The sequence below is a fragment of the Cucurbita moschata genome, unplaced genomic scaffold (assembly GCF_002738365.1).
Source record: "Cucurbita moschata cultivar Rifu unplaced genomic scaffold, Cmos_1.0 Cmo_Scf00002, whole genome shotgun sequence".
Taxonomy (NCBI): Eukaryota; Viridiplantae; Streptophyta; class Magnoliopsida; order Cucurbitales; family Cucurbitaceae; genus Cucurbita; species Cucurbita moschata.
Window position 1 is genome coordinate 5,804,526 of NW_019268518.1, and position 19,045 is coordinate 5,823,570.

Genomic DNA, 19,045 nt, shown 5'->3' on the forward strand with positions numbered 1-19,045 from the left:
GCTCAATCATATGCAACTAAGATTCTTTCCCATTTTTAGAAGTTTCCTTCTTTTTTTAAAAAAAAAAAAAAAAAACTAATGGGTCTAACCGGGTATAAACTTAGATTATTTGAAAAAAATAACGGGTCCTACATTTCCTACTTTAGGGAATGATCGTGAGTTTATAATCAAGGAATACTCGGCACTGGACAATATCATACTATTGTGAAGAGTTGTGTTCATCTAGCACTAGATCAATCAAATATCAAAGGAAAGGAAGAGATAATAGCGTGAATGTGGAGCCCGGAAGAGTCCACCCGGAAGAGAATTATGTGTTAGTAATAATCATTATGCTTATTTCTCCGTTGAGTGTAAGATTCTTGAATCAGCCACACAATAATTAATTTGAATTCCTTTTGGTAAAATATTCAACAAATATAATAATATAAAAAAAGAAAATGAAATTGTATTAATTGTTGGGTTGTATAAGAGAGAGGAATTAGCTTTTGACTAAGTTTGGAAATAAAAATAGTCCAAAAATTATGTGGGGCTTTCTTCTTTGTCACATCCCACCATACACTTAGTGGAGTCTTATTAAAGTAAGGTCCTCCAACTTTATTTATTTAACCTCCACCCCTTCCCATTTCATTTCTTTTTAAATCATATTCTATTTTTGTTTCCATTTTTTTTAGAAATATGCCAATTTTATTCCATTGATTATGCAAACAGATCATATGAAATAAATTTTAAAAATTTTTAAAAAAATGTTTATTAAATTCTTAAATTTTAAAAATATTTATTATATAAATTACTTTGTATATTTTAAATTTTATGTTTTGTTGGTTTGCATATTAAAAATTAATTTAAATATGTAAATTATTTATTAAATACAAAATACAAAATACAAAATTAAAGCATATTTTAAAGTTTAGATACTTCTAATAAATATATAGAAAGAATCTATAGGTTCAACTTAGTGGGGCCTAGGGAGGCTAGGTCAAAGAAATATAAGAAAAGTAAGCCCAATACGATGGGCTGCAACTAATGGGCCTCCAAATCCATCACTTGACAGAACGGGCTTCGAATGGGCCATGAAGGTTAGCCATTTAAAAAAAAAAAAAAAAAAAAACTAAAAAATATTAAGATTTTTTTTATTATTTTTGTATAATTATTATTATCCTAAATATATTGCTGGTTAAAATATACATATTAAAAAAAAAAAAAATTTAATTTTAAGTTCGAATATTTAATATTCCATTTTTTTAAGGTCAAAACTTACATTATAATTCATTTGGTCACCAACTTGGCTACATACTTTAATGTTTTCTCACGTGCTCTTATATTTTTTTTTTCGAGTCAAACTTATCAATGAAGAGGAATATCGGTACTTTTAAATGAGAAATATTCCTCATGCTAAATTTTTTATTTTTACATTTCGAGATAATAATTTTATTGTTTTTCCTATGGAGATTAATTAAGTACCAAAAAAAAAAAAAAAACAAATAATTAAAATAATTATCATTGAAATTTTCCTTCAAAATATTTTCGTACTAGATGTTAGATAAATACGATGGCCTCTCCTCGAACAAAGCACGCCTCCCCTTAATCGAGGCTCGATTTCTTTGGAGTCCTTTGTTCCATATTTGAGAATTTACCAATCTATTGGCATGATTAAGTTTAGGACATGGTTTTGATACCATGTTAGATGAACACGACTCTCCACGATGATATGATATTGTCTACTTTAAGTATAAGCTCTCGTAGCTTTGCTTTGTACTCCCTAAAAAGCCTCACACCAATGGAAAGAGTATTATTTACTTATAAACTCATGATCATTCCTTAAATTAGCGGATGTGAAACTTTGATCATCCAACGCCAGGTATTGATTGATGATAAGCTCAATTGAACAAAAATAAAAATATAATTAACTTTTTTATAAGAGAGAAAAAAAGGATGGGAAGGTTACACCAACATTTCATATGTAAGAAAGAAAAAATTATTAATTTTTTTCTAGAAATTGTAGGGTTTATGACTTAGTAAACGCGATGTAATATTAAATAAAAGCTTATTAATTCTTCTTATTAATCTCCTTCTTTCTTTATTTTATTTAATTATTTAAAATTTCATGTTTCTTAAGAATGATGTAAATGGTCAGCTAAACTAAATTAATCACGGTTTAAAGTGCTAATTAATTGCTCATTATGGTTTAATTATTTTCAACTCCGCTTAGAATAATGGACCCTAGAATTATTTAAAAAGAAAAGATGAGATCAAAGAATTAAATGAATTTTAATGTGAATTTGGTCAATACGAACTTGAACTGGAAGAAAACCCCCCAATCAACAGACCTGGTTCATGCTTGGCTGAAATTATAGAAAATTTTATCATAATCTTTAAAATATGATTTATAAAAAATTATATAATTAATTTTAATTTCTTTTAATTATTAACTAAGATTCTAATAATTTTCTGAAATTTTAAAACGTTGAATTTTATATCTTAACTATAACAACCATTTCTTGTACTTTTTTATTTACAAGTTGATTAAACATAAAATTAATAAGAACCAAAATATTAAATATGTGTAATATTAATATATAAAATGAATGATAAGACTAGGTCAAACTTAAGAAAAAGTCAAAGGTAATCAAGTTAGAGATAAGACGACGACTTGAGGGCTTATTAGTTGACATAAAAATTCGAGAGAAGACTTCCGCCATTTACGGCGGGTGGTCCGACAGTGCAAGTGGTGTCGGTTTTCATTTGTTACGTTAAATCCAACGGCTCTTTTTCAAATACCTCCAATATTCCAATAATGAAGAAACATCAATCATAATATAAAAAAAATAATTTTAAGAAAACTATTATTCTTAGTCTAAATTAATTTTTTAAAACATATGAAAAAGAAAACCCATTAATATTTGTATGATTAATCTTTAAAAATAAAATTTAGATATTTTATCGAAAAAAAATGTAGTAATTTTTGGATGATGGAAGTCTTACATCGACTAATTTAGAGAATGATCATAAGTTTATAAACAAAGAATACTCTTTGTATTGCTATGAGGCCTATTGGGGAAGTCCAAAGCAAAGTCATAAGAGCTTATGCTCAAACTGGACAATATCATACCATTGTGGAGAGTCGTGTTCGTCTAACATGGTATCAGAGTCATGCTCTAAACTTAGTCGTGCCAATAGATTGGTAAATCCTCAAATGTCGAACGAAGGACTTCAAAGAAAAAGGAGTCGAGCCTCCTTGAAGGCAGTAAAAAAATGGCTAAGACTCTAAGACTCTAAAGGAGTCGAGCCTCAATTATGGGGAGGCGTACTTTGTTCGAGGGGAGGTGTTGGATGATGAAAGTCCCACATCAGTTAATTTAGGGAATGATCATGGGTTTATAAAGCCTTATGCTCAAAGTGGACAATATCATACCATTGTAGAGAATCAATTTTAAAATATTTTAGAATTAGGAGTCTTTTCACCATTCATCTCGAAAAAGCTAATCAATACCAACTGGCAAGAGGTCAACCATTACGTGAGTGGCTAGTCCGTTAAGTATTATCGAAAGAATTTAATAATGTTTGAGGATATTTATTCCAAGGCTACATAAACAATTGGCCTAGGAAACACCAAGTATTGTAGGCTGTATACATACATGTATGTATATATATAGAAGCAATTGGAATTGTGGTAAGTGTTGAAGAGCAAGAGCTTGGAAGATGGCAGCCTCAAAGGGTTCAAGAATTGCTTCACTGATTCTAAGAATTCTGACCTTCATTTTGATCTTCATTTCTCTCATAATCAACGCTACCAATTCTAAAACTCTCAACAAAGGGACTGAGAATGAAGCAAAGCTTGAATTTAAGAACGTTTATTCATATCGGTAAGTCTTTTTTTATTTTTTATTTTTTCACTAATTCTTGATTTAATGTTCTTGGGGATGTATGTGTTCCAGTTATTTGATAGCAGCGGCTGTAATTGGAGGTGTTTTGAGTTTGATTCAAATCATTCTCAGCATTTACCATATGGTTACCAAAAGCGAAGGAACTCCGCTCTTTTATTTGTTCAGCGATTACGTAAGTGCATGTAAAAAAGTGTTTTTAAGAGCTTGAAAAGTTGTTTTGGATGAACGTTAAACGATGTTATTGTATGTAGTTGTTGTCGTATCTGTTGTTATCGAGCTCGTCGGCGGCGTTAGGAGCTGGGATCGATATGAGAGCTAATTTGAAGGAGCTGTTTGGAACGCTTTTCGACTCGTTTTTCGACCAGGGGAGTGGTGCAGCTGCTGTTCTTTTTATTGCATTCGTTTGTGCTGCTGTTGTTTCAATTCTCTCTGCATTGGCCCTCATCAGGAAGCCTTGAATCAGTGGTGGTTTCTTTGTTTGATAAATTATGGTCATTTTTATTTACTTTTTTGTATGTGTATCCTTTTCCATTTTTAATTTGTAATATGTGATTTAGATTAATGAATATCTAATTTCATCGAATTAATTATGTCTCAATCACCCGATATTCAACATAATTTTTTCCTAATTTACTTCATCAATTAAATTATCAATGATTTTCAACCATCATACATCATCGGTGTTTAATATATTTTTCAAAAGAATACTTCATGTTGATTGGTGAGGTGAACGAGTACTTGCGAGAATGCTGAGTTTCAAAGGGGATGGATTGTGAGATCCATATTCGTTGGAGAGAGAAACTAACCATTTTTTTTTACAATGGTGTAAAAACCTCTCTTGCCAACAAAGTTTTAAAAATTTTGAGGGAAAGAAAGTTCGAACAAACAATATAAACAATATCTGTAACAGTGGACTTGAGTGGTTACTGAAAGAAACTATTTTCAAGAGCTTTTTTTTTTATGAATTTGAAATGGCGTACTTCTTTTAATAACTAACCTAGTCCAAAATATAACTTTGGGTGCACGATGGTTCAAAAAAATTATATTCAATTATTAAAAAGATGACTAATGCAAATATTCTAAGATATTCAGAAAACATAGCCAATTTTATAATGAAAGAATTAAATAATGTATAGAGTAAGACAGATGAAGAGAATTTCACCTTATTTTCCAATTTTATGAACTAAGATTAATGATTAAATATTGAATTCTAATGACATAGTCCATAATTTAAATACTTTATTTAAAAAAAAAATGGATTCTCAATCCATTTGGAAATATTATAGAATATAAGTTATAGATAATTTCCATTATTTATTTATTTATTGAAAATCTTGAGATGAACATAATAAATAAAAAATTGGCCAAGAAAATACCAATTCCAGCTTGTTGACTGTTTCTTTGCTTTTCTTCTACAAAGAAGATATCTCCAGAATGCTTCCATATATATATATATATATATGTGTGTGTGTGTATATAGTAAAAGTTGAAGAGCAAAATTTAGAAGGGTGGAAGGAGGAGATGGAAGGGTCAAAGGGCTCAAGAATTGCTTCACTGATCCTAAGAATTCTGACCTTCATTTTGATCTTCATTTCTCTCATAATCAACGCCACCAATTCCAAAACTTTCAACAAAGGCGCTGAAAATGAAACAACATTTAAGTTTAAAGATGTTTATTCTTATCGGTAAGTGTGTTTTTAAATATATTTTCTCTTTTAGAATTCTCAGCTATTTTTTATTCAATCTGGTTCGGTTTATGTATAGATATTTGATATCAACTACGGTTATTGGAGCTGTTTTGAGTCTACTTCAAATCGCTCTCAACATTTACAACGTCGTTACCAAAAGCCATCGAACTCTACTCTTCGATATGTTCAGCGACAAAGTAAGTATACTAATATTTGTTTAAGCTTTCGAGATTTAAGGATGTTTAATGTCATGTTATGTTATGTAGCTGTTGTCGTATCTTCTACTGTCGGGAGCCTCGGCGGGGTTAGGTGCTGGCATCGATTTGAGAGTCGGTCTTAAAGAGCTGGTTGGCAACCTTTTAAACTCGTTTTTCGACAAGGGAAATGCTTCGGCGGCTGTTCTTCTCCTTGCGTTTATTTGCGCTGCCGTTGTCTCAATTCTCTCTTCCTTGGCCCTCATCAGGAAGCCTTGAAAATATTGTGTTGGTCTTCCATATTTGCTTTGTATTGATAAAATATAGTTTTTAATATTTGTTTAACAAAAATTAGGAACAATCTCATATTATATAAATTATGAATTATTTTTTCTTTTTTCAGGAGAGCGATTTTACATTTTCGTTTGCTTATTGGGCTTTTTCTACATAGCCCAATAACATTGTGGCCCAAATGTTGAGCCCAATGAGGCATCATATAGGCCTTTTTTAGAGTACTTTGAAATTATAATTAATTATAATTGAGTTTTTTTATGTGAAAATAATTAATTGGTATATTCAATATTATGTAATATATTGCATTTACAGATAATAGAAAACAAAGTTAAAATAAAATTCTGATTTTTCGATGTTTTTCATGTGCGTGCTTCAGATCTTGCTTCCAAATTGGTTCTAAGTCGATGAAGCTCTCTGATGTAATTATGTATTCTGTCTATAATCAGCACGAGGAATAGCGAGAATCCTGTTGCCAAACACTCCCAAATCAAAACCATTTCAAAACAGCTCATTCATGAATATATTGAACACAAAATCTTAAAGAAAAAAACAGAGCTCACCGATCATGGAGGCTTCGAGAAGGCGATGAGCCATGAGAACCTCGTCGGTCTGGCTGAGGAAGCCGGCCTCCGCCGTTCGCCGGTGGATTTCCGCCGCATTGTAGAGAGTTGAGGCGAAGAGCACCAGCATGGTGGCGGCAACGGTCTTGACCACCAAAGGCCCTCTCCCCTGCTTCAATCTGTCCAATCCACTGATTATGAGCTTTCTGAATGGAGTTCTGAACAGTAAAACCAAAATCAAGGCCATCTCGGTCAATACCAGGTTGAACACCACTCGAATCATCTCTAATGTCCCTTCATTTTTTCTTTTTTTTCAAAGTTTCGGTTTTTAAATGGCTTCGATTTAAGTTAGGGGTTCGATCCCTGCCTTGAGGTTGCGGTATGGTTTAAGAATTTGTACTTTTACCCAGCTGTATGCCAATCTTTCAAAGATTCTTTTTTTTCCTTTCCCAACAATAGAGAACTTCAACATCAAAGCGTGTGAAAAAGTGTTTGAGCTGAACGATGAGAAAAACATTTATCTGGAAAGACAAACTATATGCTGCTAAACCATAAAGTAATACAATTGCATAAATGTATGAACAGAACAAACTTGCGAACATTTTATGAAAAGGTACTAAAAGAAATGCAAGAAGCAGAAAATGGCTCAGTAATCCCAAGATGTTTCTGGAAAAGAAAAGGGAGGAAGAAGAAGAATGAAGAAGCTGAAATTGATATCTGATTTCAAGCGCACAACTAGACAGTCTTTCTGAATTCCTTTTATCAGAAACAGGAAACAGCAGACCTATACTCAAATAAGAAGGCAATCGGAATAAAGTTCAGGGTGGAACTTTCATCAATCAGGTTGCACTCATTGTTAAGTTAAAGAATCACAGAGCTTATGCTCTCGTGGTTTTACTTTGGTTTTCCAAAATATCTCACACTAATACAGATAGTATTCTTTGATTATAAACTCATGATCATCTCCTAAATTAGCCGATGTGAAATTTTCATCATCCAACGAGTTAAGTTGCACGCAGCACATGATATGATCCTATCTTAAGAAACAATAAACTGAAATTTTCATTTGTATAAAGAATCTTACTCATATCGATTGGGGAGAAGAGTGAAACATTTTTTGTAACGGTGTAGAAACTTCTTCCTGACAAACATATTTTAAAACCTTGAAGGGAAGCCTAAAAGGAGAGCTCAAAAAATAAATATCTACTATCGGTGGGCTTGAGTTGTTACAAATGGTATTAGAGCTAGCCATCGGGTGATGTATCAGTAAGGAGGCTGAGTCCCGAAGGGGTAGACACGAGGCGGTATGTTAGTAAGGATGTCGGGCTTTGAAGGGGTGGATTGGGAGGGTCCTTTATCGATTGGAGAAGAAAACGAGTGTCAACGAAGACATTGAGCCCAGAAGGGGGTGAATTGTGGATTGTGAATTGTGGGGTGAATTGTGAGATCTCACACCTCGGTTGGGAGAAAATGAACATTTTTTATAAGAATGTAGAAACTCTCCCTCCGAAAATGAAGCATTTTTTATAAGTAAAAACTCTCCCTCCCTACTAAAAGTGTTTTAAAAATTTTGGTGAAAGAATAGACATAAAAATTAAAAAGAACAAGGAAATCCACTAGAGAAATGGAATACTGTTTTCAATAACATGGCTAGACAGTTGTTCTGAATCCCATTGATCCGAGGAGATGTCAAATTAGAAGACAGTAGGCAGAAGTATAAGATGTGCCTTCATCAAACAGGTTGCAGGCATTGTCAAGTTAAATTGCACACGGCACACACACCTAATTTCTGGAAAAAGAAGAAGCTGAAATTGATATCTGATTTCAAGAACATAGCTAGACAATTGTTCATAATCTCATTGATCAGAAACCGAAATGGAAGTCTTATACTCAAATAAGAAGACAATAGGCAAAAAATAAAAGGTGAACATTTCATCAAACAGGTTATAGGCATTATCAAATTAAATTGCACCCAGCAATCGTCATATACATGACCATATTTCCGACTATGAATAATCATCAGAGAGTCACTCTACGTATTTAAGAACATAACAGATTGAGAGAATACAAGATTCGGTTTGTAGATGTTGTGGACGACGGAGGCGCCGGCGAGAAGCGAAGAGATGACGACGACGAAGGACCAACCCACCGAGGGGGTTCCAGTGGGGAGCAACCGACCACCGAATTTCTGAGCCATTATTCAGCTCAACGCCGTACAAAGATATCAATTTCTCACCCTAAAAAGGTTTCATTATTCAATCTGCCCGCCAACTGCCCTTTAAATAACCGGTCCAGGGCTCCGGCCCGGCTTCAGCTTCGCAAACCCGTTGTTTTTTTTTTTTGTTTTTGTTACATTTTCGATTTTGGGTTAAATATTTAATTTAGTATGTTTTAACATTTTCAATGCGTCGAATTGTAAATTTGTACTGAGGAGATGACTAGGAGGAACGCGCTGCATCCGTCGTTGGAATTAGCTCTCCTACCCCAACTGCACGCCATTTAATAAGCCTACTTCCCAACCTCCCCCTTCAAAACCCACTTCAAACCCAGAGAACTTCCGCCATTTTTTTAATAAAATCCCTTATCAGATCTCATCGTATAACCATTTCTGGGTTCTTGGTCCTCTCATTCTGCTATTTCAGGATCTGGGTTGAAATCACAGTGGGGTTAATTTGGCTGTGAAGATGAAGGTCTCGGTAGTTTCTCGCAGTGGGAGAGAAGTTGTTGACGGCGGCATTCAACTAAGCGATTCTGTAAGTGTTCGGATTTTGATTCAATTACTGTTTCTTTTTCGATTCTTGGAAAACAAGAAAGGGTGATAAGAGTACAACTTGTTTTGGTGGCTGTGTTCTGTTTCTAGGCCTATTAATTTGCCTTCTTACGGTTGAGTAGCTGATGGGATTTTAAGTTTCATGGACATTGTTGTTTAATCTTTTGCAGGCTTCGGTGGCGGATCTGCAGGATGCGATTTACAAGCGAAGTGAGTACATGAGGGTAGAATGTTTTCTTTAATTGTTGCATACATGTTCTTTTTAGCTTAGAATTGTTAGAAATCTTAGCTTAGATTTGACATTTTTGTTGGAGTGAGTGATAGAACTGGACTTGTTGTTAAACGGATGAATCTAAAGATTAAGTTTAGCCTAGCACAACAGTTTAAGCTTTTGGGTGTGAAACTGTAACAGCTATGCAGATATTGTCATGTCCTCTTTGAGCTTCTCTTTTCGGGCTTCGGCTCAAGGTTTTAAACGTGTCTGCTAGAGAGAGGTTTTGACATCCTTATAAAGAATGCTTCGTTCTCCTCCCAACCAATGTGCGATCTCACAATTCACCCCATTTGGGCCAACGAATCTTACAATCCACCTCCATTTTCCTCCCCAACCGATGTGGAATCTCACAATCCACCTCCCTTAAAAGGCTCAGCATCTTTGTTGACATTCTTTCCCTTTTCCAATAGATGAGGGACCCCAATCCACCCTCTATGGGGACCGACGTCCTTGTTGGAAGACCGCCTCGTGTCCACCCCCTTCGGAGCTCAACCTCCTCACTGGCGCATTGCCCCCGTGTCTGTCTCTAATACTATTTGTAACAGTCCAAACCTACTGGATATTGTCTTCTTTGGACTTTCCCTTCAAAGCTTCCCTTCAAAGTTTTAAGATGCATCGACTAGGAAGAGGTTTCTACTCTTTTATAAAGAATGTTTTGCAAAAACTGCACGGCTGACGGGTAAGGAATCAAAATATGTTTCACTACTTCATAATAAAGTATTTCTATCTTATCCTTCCTGAAAATTAGTTCTTTCATTACTGTAAAATGGTAAAATGGTTCTTAAGCAGTAGCAAATTGGTAGTCTTTAGCATGCATACATGTAAGTCGATATCAATTGTTATGTAAAGTGCAGCTACCTGATTTCCTTGTTTCATTGAAACAGCCAAAAAGTTCTACCCTGCTAGGCAGCGGTTAACTCTTCCAGTTCAACCTGGTTCAAAGGAGAGGCCTACCGTTCTTAACTACAAGAAAAGCCTCAAAGAGTATTGTAGCAACAACTCAGACAACATAACTGTTGTCTTCAAGGACTTGGGTCCACAAGTTTCTTATCGTACTCTCTTCTTTTTTGAATACTTGGGCCCCTTGATCCTCTACCCCATCTTTTACTACTTCCCTGTCTATCAGTTCTTCGGCTACAAGGCCGAACGTGTCATCCATCCGGTTCAGACGTATGCAATGTACTACTGGTGTTTTCACTACTTCAAACGAATCATGGAAACATTTTTCGTGCATAGGTTCAGCCACGCGACCTCACCGCTTTCAAATGTGTTTCGAAACTGCGCTTACTACTGGTCTTTTGGTTCGTATATTGCATATTATGTTAATCACCCACTTTATAGCCCTGTTGGTGACTTTCAAATGAAGATTGGGTTTGCATTTGGTTTGCTGTGTCAAGTGTGTAACTTCTACTGTCATATCTTGCTGAGAAAACTGCGGAGCCCTGAGGGGAATGGGGGATATCAAATCCCAAAGGGGTTTCTGTTCAACATTGTGACATGTGCAAACTACACAACAGAAATATATCAGTGGGTAGGCTTCAATATAGCTACACAGACTGTTGCTGGTTACATCTTTCTTGTGGTTGCTACTCTTATCATGACGAACTGGGCCCTTGCAAAGCACCGTCGCCTCAAGAAGGTATAGTCTCTCTAACTTATTTATCCTAGTTGTTCCTAATGTTAGGAATCACGAATTTACGCAATGGTATGATATTGTCCACTTTGAGCATGTAGTTTTGCTTTTGGTTACTCCAGAAGACCAATGGAGATAGTATTCCTTACTTATACACTTATGATCGACCCCTTAATTAGCTGATGTGCAAGGATGTGGGACTACTCGCGTTTATTTTTCTTACATAATGACTTTTCCGTCCCTATGTGCAGCTGTTTGATGGGAAGGAGGGAAGGCCAAGGTACCCACGCAGATGGGTGATACTTCCTCCATTTCTGTAGAAGGATTGATTGGGCGGCCTCAGATCCATATCTTATCGAGTTGGTAGCTCTAAGTTTAAAATGTCCCTTGAAGAACACCACAAGATGTCATTTTCTCAATGTATCTGATGTTCTTTGAGGTTGTCTTAACAGTACTTTGCCTTGTTCTTTGTGTTGTATGGGAATCGAAATAAATTATTATTTATTGGGACATTTTTATTAGCTGATTGATATATCATAATTTTGAAGTATAATTAATTTATTCAAATTAAAATTTTAAATAATAATAATAAGCTATAATTAATATGAATTAATTAAGTATTCTGTTGTGAACGCATAAATCTTTTTTTAATTCTTTTTATTGTTTTATTAATAAATCATTAATTTATATTTACATCTCATTTGATATAATTTATTCCATTATATTTGATTGTCTGAAATATAAATTGTATTAAATATTTGCAATTATAAGTTTATACAATTTTATTATATCATTTATTCGAGAATAATTATTAAGATTGATTACAAAATAAACTAAAAAAATCTAATTTAACGTACACAAAAATTAAATCAAAATTTATTTGATTTATATGCCTCATAAATAAATTTAAGATTTATAGGCCTCTTTCTTTATAGCTTTTATTGTTTATTATTATTATTATTATAATAAATGTAAAATATAGAAATTTAAACTTGTGACAACATCGGAGGAGTAAATGTGTATTGTTACTCATGCCAGCTGTCTTTTTAGGATTAAATTATAATTTGAATTATATTTTTATTTGGTAAAATTCAAATTGTTGATTTATTAACTTGATCTTACGAGTTTATATTCGATTATATAATATTTTAATAAGTCAAATTATAATATAAAATTGTTGAATGTAATTAAAAATGGGGAAAGAAAAAAGGATTAAGTTTGGGGATAAAAATGAGTGGTGTAAGAAAATTTGAAGAGTTTATTGGTAATAAGAAAGAGATGGGAGGGCAAAATGGTAAAATAGAAAGAAAAAAAAAGGAAAATGAAAATGAAAAGTAATAACGACCCCCACGAAATGGGATGCCCAGCCCAACGAAGTCGCCCTCTCTGTCGCAAATCAAGTGAGTGAGTACCACAAGAACCTCCCGTTTCTCTCTGTGATGAACTCCGACGCTCCAAATGGAATTCAATCCAGTTTCCTTCTTTATATTTCCCCATTTTCATTCCTCCCTTGGAACCCTCTCTCTCTCGCTCTTCCCTACTCCTCACCTTCAATCATCAAAGGTTCTTGTTTCCCATCATCGATTTTTGTTATTTGCTCATGCGCATCTCTTTATATCTGCATTTCTGTCGATTCTTGTTCTTCTTTTTGATTATATCGTTGTTTGTTCATAAGTTCTACCTGATTGTTTTTTTTAATCTCACTGTATCGTTGCTGTTTTATCAAGATTCAATACAGTAAGCAATTTTTTGAGTGCATGTTACTCGATAATGATCCGTTAGAGTGAGGCTGATACCTAATTGTCAATCAATTTCATTATAGTGTATGAACCAAGAATTAAGAAATCCAAGAAAGAACAGCATATTTTGTTGCAATGGCACAGTTTGATACTCAGAAATAATGTCTGAGAATTGTTTGTTTCCCTGTTTATACTTTGCAGTTAGTGTCATTTATATTGATCATTGGATTTTGAGTTCCAATGATGCTTGTGTCAACTAATTCCAACTTTTCTAGCAGCTATATAAAAGATGGCAGATGGAGAGGACATTCAGCCTCTTGTATGCGATAATGGAACAGGAATGGTTAAGGTAGACTGCCTTTCCTGTGATTTTTATGTATGGCTATGGCTTTGGCTAATGCAATTCTTCCTGTGCCATTGTTTTAGGCTGGATTTGCTGGTGATGATGCTCCCAGGGCAGTTTTCCCTAGCATTGTCGGCCGACCTCGTCACACCGGTGTGATGGTCGGCATGGGCCAGAAAGATGCTTATGTAGGTGATGAAGCTCAATCCAAGCGTGGTATTTTGACCCTGAAATACCCAATTGAGCATGGTATTGTTAGTAACTGGGATGACATGGAAAAGATTTGGCATCACACGTTCTATAATGAGCTTCGTGTTGCCCCAGAGGAGCATCCTGTTCTCCTAACTGAGGCCCCTCTTAACCCCAAAGCTAACCGTGAAAAGATGACCCAAATCATGTTTGAAACCTTTAACACTCCTGCCATGTATGTAGCTATTCAAGCTGTCCTCTCACTATATGCCAGTGGTCGAACAACTGGTAAGAGTTCACTATAAGTTCATCATTGCTGTAAAACTATGAAGATTGAAGTTCTTAGGGAATTCTTGTTCTATTATGTAGGAATTGTGATGGATTCTGGTGATGGTGTGAGTCATACAGTCCCCATTTATGAGGGGTATGCTCTCCCACATGCCATTCTTCGACTCGACCTTGCTGGCCGTGATCTTACTGATAACTTGATGAAAATTCTCACGGAGCGTGGATACTCATTCACAACCACAGCAGAGCGAGAAATTGTGAGGGATATGAAGGAAAAGCTTTCATATATTGCACTTGACTATGAGCAGGAACTTGAAACTTCTAAGACCAGTTCATCAGTTGAAAAGAGCTATGAGTTGCCTGATGGACAAGTCATCACGATCGGTGCCGAACGTTTTAGATGCCCGGAAGTTCTCTTCCAGCCATCCATGATCGGAATGGAAGCTGCGGGCATTCATGAAACTACATATAATTCCATCATGAAGTGCGACGTGGATATTAGGAAGGATCTGTATGGTAACATCGTCCTCTCCGGTGGTTCAACCATGTTTACGGGCATTGCCGATAGAATGAGCAAGGAAATCTCTGCATTGGCGCCGAGCAGCATGAAGATCAAGGTGGTGGCACCTCCAGAAAGAAAGTACAGTGTTTGGATTGGTGGCTCCATCTTGGCTTCTCTGAGTACCTTCCAGCAGGTAGACATTATTATTAAAAGCTTTCAGTTTTGTTCTTACTAATGGATGCCTTGTGTTTTTGGTGCAGATGTGGATTGCAAAGGCAGAGTATGATGAGTCTGGGCCATCGATTGTGCACAGGAAGTGCTTCTAAAAGACAAGAAGAAGCAGGAGGGTCAAGACATATGGGAGTGTACTGTTTTATGTGTGGGAATGAAAGGCAACTTTGTAGCCTTTTTTTTGTTTGTCTGTTTGTTTAGCATTTTTGTCCTTCGCTATTGTTCTAATATTGAAATAATTGATTTCAAGAAGGTATTGGAGTTGGTTGCCGAGACTCGTAAGCATAATTTAAGACTCTAACATCATTCATTACAAAAAGTAAAAGTGTTTGCCTAATAATAATTGGGATAGTTGGGTCACGCAGGAAAGTCTACATCACTGCTTTCCACTTACACCTATTGCACTTTCCACTTCTTTCCACTAGACACCTATTGCACTTTCCACTCGACACTTGTCGTGATGATCATCTCGTCGTGACCTCTCTTGAATTCTCAAAACTTTTCAGAAACTTTCCACTTGACACCTATCGTGATGATCCTTTCGTCAGTGACTTCTCTTGAATTCTATCTCTTGAATTCTCAAAACTTCTGTCACTCCATCCTCGCCTCAGATAACTTATCGCTGCTGCTCGAGTGTCAAACTTCTGTCGTTCCATCTTCGGCTCCGTAAGGGCAGAGAATCCATCGCTCCATCCTCGGCCCAGATAACCCATCGCTGCTGCTCCATCCTCGGCTCCGTAAGGGCAGAGAATCCATCGCTCCATCCTCGGCCCCGTAAGGGCAGAGAACCCATCGCTATCTCAGGTGTGCTACCGGAGGCTCTAAGACAATCGGAATAGGAGAGCACTCATCTTGGGTTATCCACACTGCACAGGGTTGGATTACAATATTTTTTAAATCTAACTCAATTATTCGAGCTCTTTATTTTCGATAATCAAGTTTAACTTATTTAATCCACAATATTTTTTAAATCTAACCCAATTATTCGAGCTCTTTATTTTAGATAATCAAGTTTAACTTATTTAATCCATTTTTCAAAATTAATAATAAATTTGAGTTGAGGGACACGAATCTAACTCAATTTATATAAAGTTTTCATTTTCTTTGAATCCAATTTAAATAAGTTTATAACCCACCAACCCAAACAAAAAAAAATAGGTTGGGTGATCGAGTTTTTTAAACACCACTGCGTACGTGTTTCCAGACGAAATAAAGTTTTCATCTATGAACAGAACCAAAACATGGCTGAGTTGTTGTATATCAGCCTGCACAATATAATCAAGAGGGTCTCAAAGAAATTGCTAGAGACGTAATCCCCCAAATAAGCTTTTGCAATAGAATAACTTAGCCAGCCACATGCATGACTGAGATGTTAAAACATTGGCATACAAAATAATTAAAGGAAAAAAAAAAAAAAAAAAAAAACAGAATAATCACATTGGCATACAAAATTATTCAAAATTCGTTCAGCTCTAAATTTTGCACACCACGAACTATTGCGGGTGAAATATATATACCGTATTCGTGAACTGATCATCTTTCGCATTCTTTGTGTCCGAGAAATTCAGTCAGAAGGAAGCTCAGGTTGAAATTCTCCAAGTTCCGGTTCTGTATCCCACAGACATGAGTGCGAGCTCCCAAAGCATGTTTAAAATGCTCCGTGGACTTAGCTTGGATCCGGGTATTTCAGACCAGTTCACGGATACTTCAACCATAGAAATCCCAAAATATTTGCAGAGGTAAACCAACTCAACATCAAAGCACCACCTGCAGGAAGTGAATGCTTAGTCGGTCAGTTCTTGTTGCTTAGTTGATCCAGTGATCATACTCGGCAATTCATGGAAGCTCAAATCATAGATGAACAATTACTATTGCTGAAAAGAGTTCACCGACGACAAGCATCAGGACTATGAAAGAGAATGGGAAAACAAAATAAGCCAACAAATTTCAATTCTTATGGTTTTGCGCTCAGATTGTCCGAATTAAAACCTCAAAGAGAGAACATATTGGATTGGAGAGGGGATCTTACCTCTTCAAACGAATGTTGGTAAACAGCTTCCTTGCAGCAGATCTCGTGAACATCTTAAAACCACACTGCATATGATCACGGAAATGGAAAATAAGGATTAAAATTTGAAGCTTAGCAGAGATAATGGAACGTATAAACACTATGTCTTTATTACTGCACAGAGATATGGCACATGTAAATGAAGGAGCATGTGATACAAACTAAAAAAGGACCTGTGTATCTCGTATTCCAGGACCAGCAGTTAGAAGAACCACAAGATGAAAACCCTTCATCAAGAAATTGCGGTACCACTTCCTCTGAAAAGTGAAAGAACCTGTCATATTTTTATGAAAAAGAAAAGCTAAAATAAATAAGCGAGACAATTGCAAGACCAACACTAAACTGTAGCCAGCGCCTTCTCCTCGAGATGAGCGCGAGAACCAAATGCAGTGATTGGGATATCAGATATTCTTATGCTTGGATCTCTTGAACCTTCCTTCTTAACAACTGCTACTGCATGGATCTGGGGGAGAGAAAATTCGTCTTGAATAACTATTTCACATTTTTAGAACTTCATAGAAAAAATTGCACATGAAAATAGATTGGGTTTGTCGAAACCTGGTTTTCAAGTTTTTCTAGGTCAGTAATTTTTGTTGCTCCATCAGCATCCAGCATCAGAAGTAGCTCACCACGTGAGTGAAGCATTCCCTGCTTGAAAATGCATTTTAGAAAGTGAGAATAATAATCATCTAAGTGTTACAAATAAAGTGGTGTAGAGAGAACAATAATCATACAAGTGTTACAAATAAAGTGGCAAGTCCAAACTCACCTTTCTAATAGCTTCCCCTTTTCCATGATTTCTTCCAAGAAGTATGACCCTCACATTTTCTACAGAGTACTTCCTAACAAAATTGAAGGCTACTCCTTTTGTTCCATCCACACTCCCGTCATCAATTATTATCACCTGTACAAGTCGGATGATTAAATGTTCAGCATTGAAGGCAAAGCATCCGAAGCAGGTCGGTATATGATTGATTCAGCATCATGCATTACATACACCATACATACCAATGAGCAGTTACATCTTTTATATAAGTTTCTACTTTGTTCTTAAACCGTAAGAGTGAGTGGTTAGTAAAAACAATGATCCCTTTAGAATAAACTTGTTTGACCTTCATATTTGCATACCTAGACAAGTAGATGACCGGCGACATGAGGCTGTGCTGTCAGTGGTTGGAATTTGAAAGGAAAAACAAGGATTTTTTGGAAGTTCACTTCTCGTGCCATAATGTGGGGTATTTGGTTGGAATGGAACAACAAAACGTTTGAAGTTATGTCTAATGATTTCCGAATAACTGGAACAATGTACAGCTCACTGCTTCTTTGTGATGTTATAATTATAGCAATTTTTTTTTAACTACATTCCATGATTCTTCAAGATTAGAAGGTGTTTTTGTAAGTAGCTATATTTTGGAGGGGGAGTCCTTTTCCCCAGGCCCGTAGGTTTCTTCTCTCTCTTAATTCATATCTCCAGGTTTCTTATAAAAACAATAAAGAAGATTATATCAAGGAATAACAACTAACAAGCAAGAAAATATTGGCATATAAAGTTCATAAGCAACAAACCAACAATACAAATTTTCTTGAGAGTTGCCCATGATCAGGAACAAGAAGAAAGGGGACAAATGGACAAAGGAAATACCTCATAGGAAAATGACTTGTCCTTTGCTGCACGTTGTTGAAGATAACTAAAAAGCAAAGGAATGAAATTATACTTTGTCTCGTAGCTTTTCAACCATTAATTAGGAAAGGATTGTGGCCTTTAAAAGTTGAGAAACATTCTCTTGGGGTCTTATTTTGCCCGTCATATCTAGCAATGTAGAGACTATGAGGAGAACATTGAAAAATCCAAGAATTAGGAAAATCTGAGTCGAGAGGAACAGAGGATTGGTATACAGAAAAAACCAAGGTCAAAGAGAGCAATTGGGTTATAAGAGACAAGAAGTCAAACCATTTATATGGAAAAAATGAAAATTTTTACGTGTTTCAGCTTACTTGATGGTTTCCTCGAGAGCTCCACGAAGCCTGTACTCTTCATTGAAAGCAGGAACGATCAAGGACATATACTTCTCAGCTGGATCAAAAATTGAAGGGCAAGGAACCTGAAAAAAGTTCCACAAACTTGATATCATGCATTCTACATAACACTGGGTACCAATTTTGAACCAACATTCCAAACATAAACATCATATGACTTAAGATTTCCATCAATTTTGGAGTTCCTTCTTGTTTAGCCAGTTTCTACTAGGACTCCTTTTGTTCAGCAGTTTTTTTTTTATGTGATTTCTTTCATGTTTCTCAATGAAAGTTTATTTTCTCATAATCCATCAATTTATTCCAATGTGAAAAACTATTGATTATTAATTTTACTTAAAAAATATTCCCCCC

The 19,045-nt window shown here is 35.5% G+C and overlaps 6 protein-coding genes across 11 annotated transcripts in view; 4 read left to right on the top strand and 2 right to left on the bottom strand.

The window, feature by feature from the left end:
• Window positions 1-3,648: 3,648 nt before the first annotated feature.
• LOC111463525 (CASP-like protein 4D1) lies at window positions 3,649-4,463 on the top strand. Its single transcript, XM_023107494.1, has 3 exons — window positions 3,649-3,863; window positions 3,936-4,056; window positions 4,136-4,463. Exons 1-3 carry the CDS (start codon window positions 3,700-3,702, stop codon window positions 4,340-4,342), a joined length of 492 nt encoding a protein of 163 aa, XP_022963262.1. The 5' UTR covers window positions 3,649-3,699; the 3' UTR covers window positions 4,343-4,463.
• Window positions 4,464-5,352: 889 nt separating this feature from the next.
• On the top strand, window positions 5,353-6,163 carry LOC111456492 (CASP-like protein 4D1). Its single transcript, XM_023098377.1, has 3 exons — window positions 5,353-5,569; window positions 5,649-5,769; window positions 5,839-6,163. The coding sequence occupies exons 1-3, from the start codon at window positions 5,406-5,408 to the stop codon at window positions 6,043-6,045; spliced, it is 492 nt and encodes a 163-aa protein (XP_022954145.1). The 5' UTR covers window positions 5,353-5,405; the 3' UTR covers window positions 6,046-6,163.
• A 164-nt stretch (window positions 6,164-6,327) lies between these two features.
• On the bottom strand, window positions 6,328-7,067 carry LOC111456500. Of its 2 annotated transcripts, XM_023098397.1 has the most exons (3): window positions 6,880-7,067; window positions 6,621-6,799; window positions 6,328-6,526 (listed from the first exon to the last, which is right to left on the bottom strand). In XM_023098397.1, exons 1-3 carry the CDS (start codon window positions 6,901-6,903, stop codon window positions 6,484-6,486), a joined length of 246 nt encoding a protein of 81 aa, XP_022954165.1. In that variant the 5' UTR covers window positions 6,904-7,067; the 3' UTR covers window positions 6,328-6,483. The 2 variants fall into 2 exon arrangements, with proteins under 2 accessions (XP_022954165.1, XP_022954156.1); XM_023098388.1 differs by having other exon boundaries at window positions 6,621-7,053.
• A 1,949-nt stretch (window positions 7,068-9,016) lies between these two features.
• LOC111429991 (very-long-chain enoyl-CoA reductase-like) lies at window positions 9,017-11,818 on the top strand. Its single transcript, XM_023066086.1, has 4 exons — window positions 9,017-9,373; window positions 9,561-9,600; window positions 10,549-11,303; window positions 11,549-11,818. Exons 1-4 carry the CDS (start codon window positions 9,305-9,307, stop codon window positions 11,615-11,617), a joined length of 933 nt encoding a protein of 310 aa, XP_022921854.1. The 5' UTR covers window positions 9,017-9,304; the 3' UTR covers window positions 11,618-11,818.
• An 854-nt stretch (window positions 11,819-12,672) lies between these two features.
• On the top strand, window positions 12,673-14,883 carry LOC111455817 (actin). Of its 3 annotated transcripts, none has more exons than XM_023097438.1 (5): window positions 12,673-12,860; window positions 13,312-13,385; window positions 13,463-13,856; window positions 13,938-14,551; window positions 14,619-14,883. In XM_023097438.1, the coding sequence occupies exons 2-5, from the start codon at window positions 13,326-13,328 to the stop codon at window positions 14,682-14,684; spliced, it is 1,134 nt and encodes a 377-aa protein (XP_022953206.1). In that variant the 5' UTR covers window positions 12,673-12,860; window positions 13,312-13,325; the 3' UTR covers window positions 14,685-14,883. The 3 variants fall into 3 exon arrangements, with proteins under 3 accessions (XP_022953206.1, XP_022953213.1, XP_022953221.1); XM_023097445.1 differs by having other exon boundaries at window positions 13,315-13,385; window positions 14,619-14,882; XM_023097453.1 differs by lacking the exon at window positions 12,673-12,860 and having other exon boundaries at window positions 12,890-13,385.
• A 1,016-nt stretch (window positions 14,884-15,899) lies between these two features.
• The window catches only part of LOC111456187 (dolichyl-phosphate beta-glucosyltransferase-like), a 6,753-nt gene continuing 3,607 nt past the window's right edge, over window positions 15,900-19,045 (bottom strand). Inside the window, exons 3-10 of one of the 3 annotated variants that reach the window (XM_023097982.1) lie at window positions 18,653-18,759; window positions 18,300-18,345; window positions 17,427-17,561; window positions 17,216-17,305; window positions 17,001-17,120; window positions 16,831-16,914; window positions 16,619-16,683; window positions 15,900-16,356 (exon numbers count right to left, since the gene is read on the bottom strand). In XM_023097982.1, the coding sequence (XP_022953750.1) occupies window positions 16,170-16,356; window positions 16,619-16,683; window positions 16,831-16,914; window positions 17,001-17,120; window positions 17,216-17,305; window positions 17,427-17,561; window positions 18,300-18,345; window positions 18,653-18,759 (834 nt within the window). In that variant the 3' untranslated portion in view covers window positions 15,900-16,169. The other 2 variants (XM_023097991.1, XM_023098000.1) reach the window with 2 other exon arrangements.

Bases quoted from the DNA above. Each gene is read 5' to 3' on its own strand.
- LOC111463525 (XM_023107494.1), top strand. From the start codon at position 3,700: ATGGCAGCCTCAAAGGGTTCAAGAATTGCTTCACTGATTCTAAGAATT. The intron at 3,864-3,935 runs GTAAGTCTTTTT...TATGTGTTCCAG, and splicing joins AAGAACGTTTATTCATATCG to TTATTTGATAGCAGCGGCTG. The intron at 4,057-4,135 runs GTAAGTGCATGT...TATTGTATGTAG, and splicing joins TTTATTTGTTCAGCGATTAC to TTGTTGTCGTATCTGTTGTT.
- LOC111456492 (XM_023098377.1), top strand. From the start codon at position 5,406: ATGGAAGGGTCAAAGGGCTCAAGAATTGCTTCACTGATCCTAAGAATT. The intron at 5,570-5,648 runs GTAAGTGTGTTT...GTTTATGTATAG, and splicing joins AAAGATGTTTATTCTTATCG to ATATTTGATATCAACTACGG. The intron at 5,770-5,838 runs GTAAGTATACTA...TATGTTATGTAG, and splicing joins TCGATATGTTCAGCGACAAA to CTGTTGTCGTATCTTCTACT.
- LOC111456500 (XM_023098388.1), bottom strand. From the start codon at position 6,903: ATGATTCGAGTGGTGTTCAACCTGGTATTGACCGAGATGGCCTTGATT. The intron at 6,527-6,620 runs GTGAGCTCTGTT...GTTTGGCAACAG, and splicing joins TCTCGAAGCCTCCATGATCG to GATTCTCGCTATTCCTCGTG.
- LOC111429991 (XM_023066086.1), top strand. From the start codon at position 9,305: ATGAAGGTCTCGGTAGTTTCTCGCAGTGGGAGAGAAGTTGTTGACGGC. The intron at 9,374-9,560 runs GTAAGTGTTCGG...AATCTTTTGCAG, and splicing joins GCATTCAACTAAGCGATTCT to GCTTCGGTGGCGGATCTGCA. The intron at 11,304-11,548 runs GTATAGTCTCTC...CCCTATGTGCAG, and splicing joins AGCACCGTCGCCTCAAGAAG to CTGTTTGATGGGAAGGAGGG.
- LOC111455817 (XM_023097438.1), top strand. From the start codon at position 13,326: ATGGCAGATGGAGAGGACATTCAGCCTCTTGTATGCGATAATGGAACA. The intron at 13,386-13,462 runs GTAGACTGCCTT...CCATTGTTTTAG, and splicing joins ATGGAACAGGAATGGTTAAG to GCTGGATTTGCTGGTGATGA. The intron at 13,857-13,937 runs GTAAGAGTTCAC...TCTATTATGTAG, and splicing joins TGCCAGTGGTCGAACAACTG to GAATTGTGATGGATTCTGGT.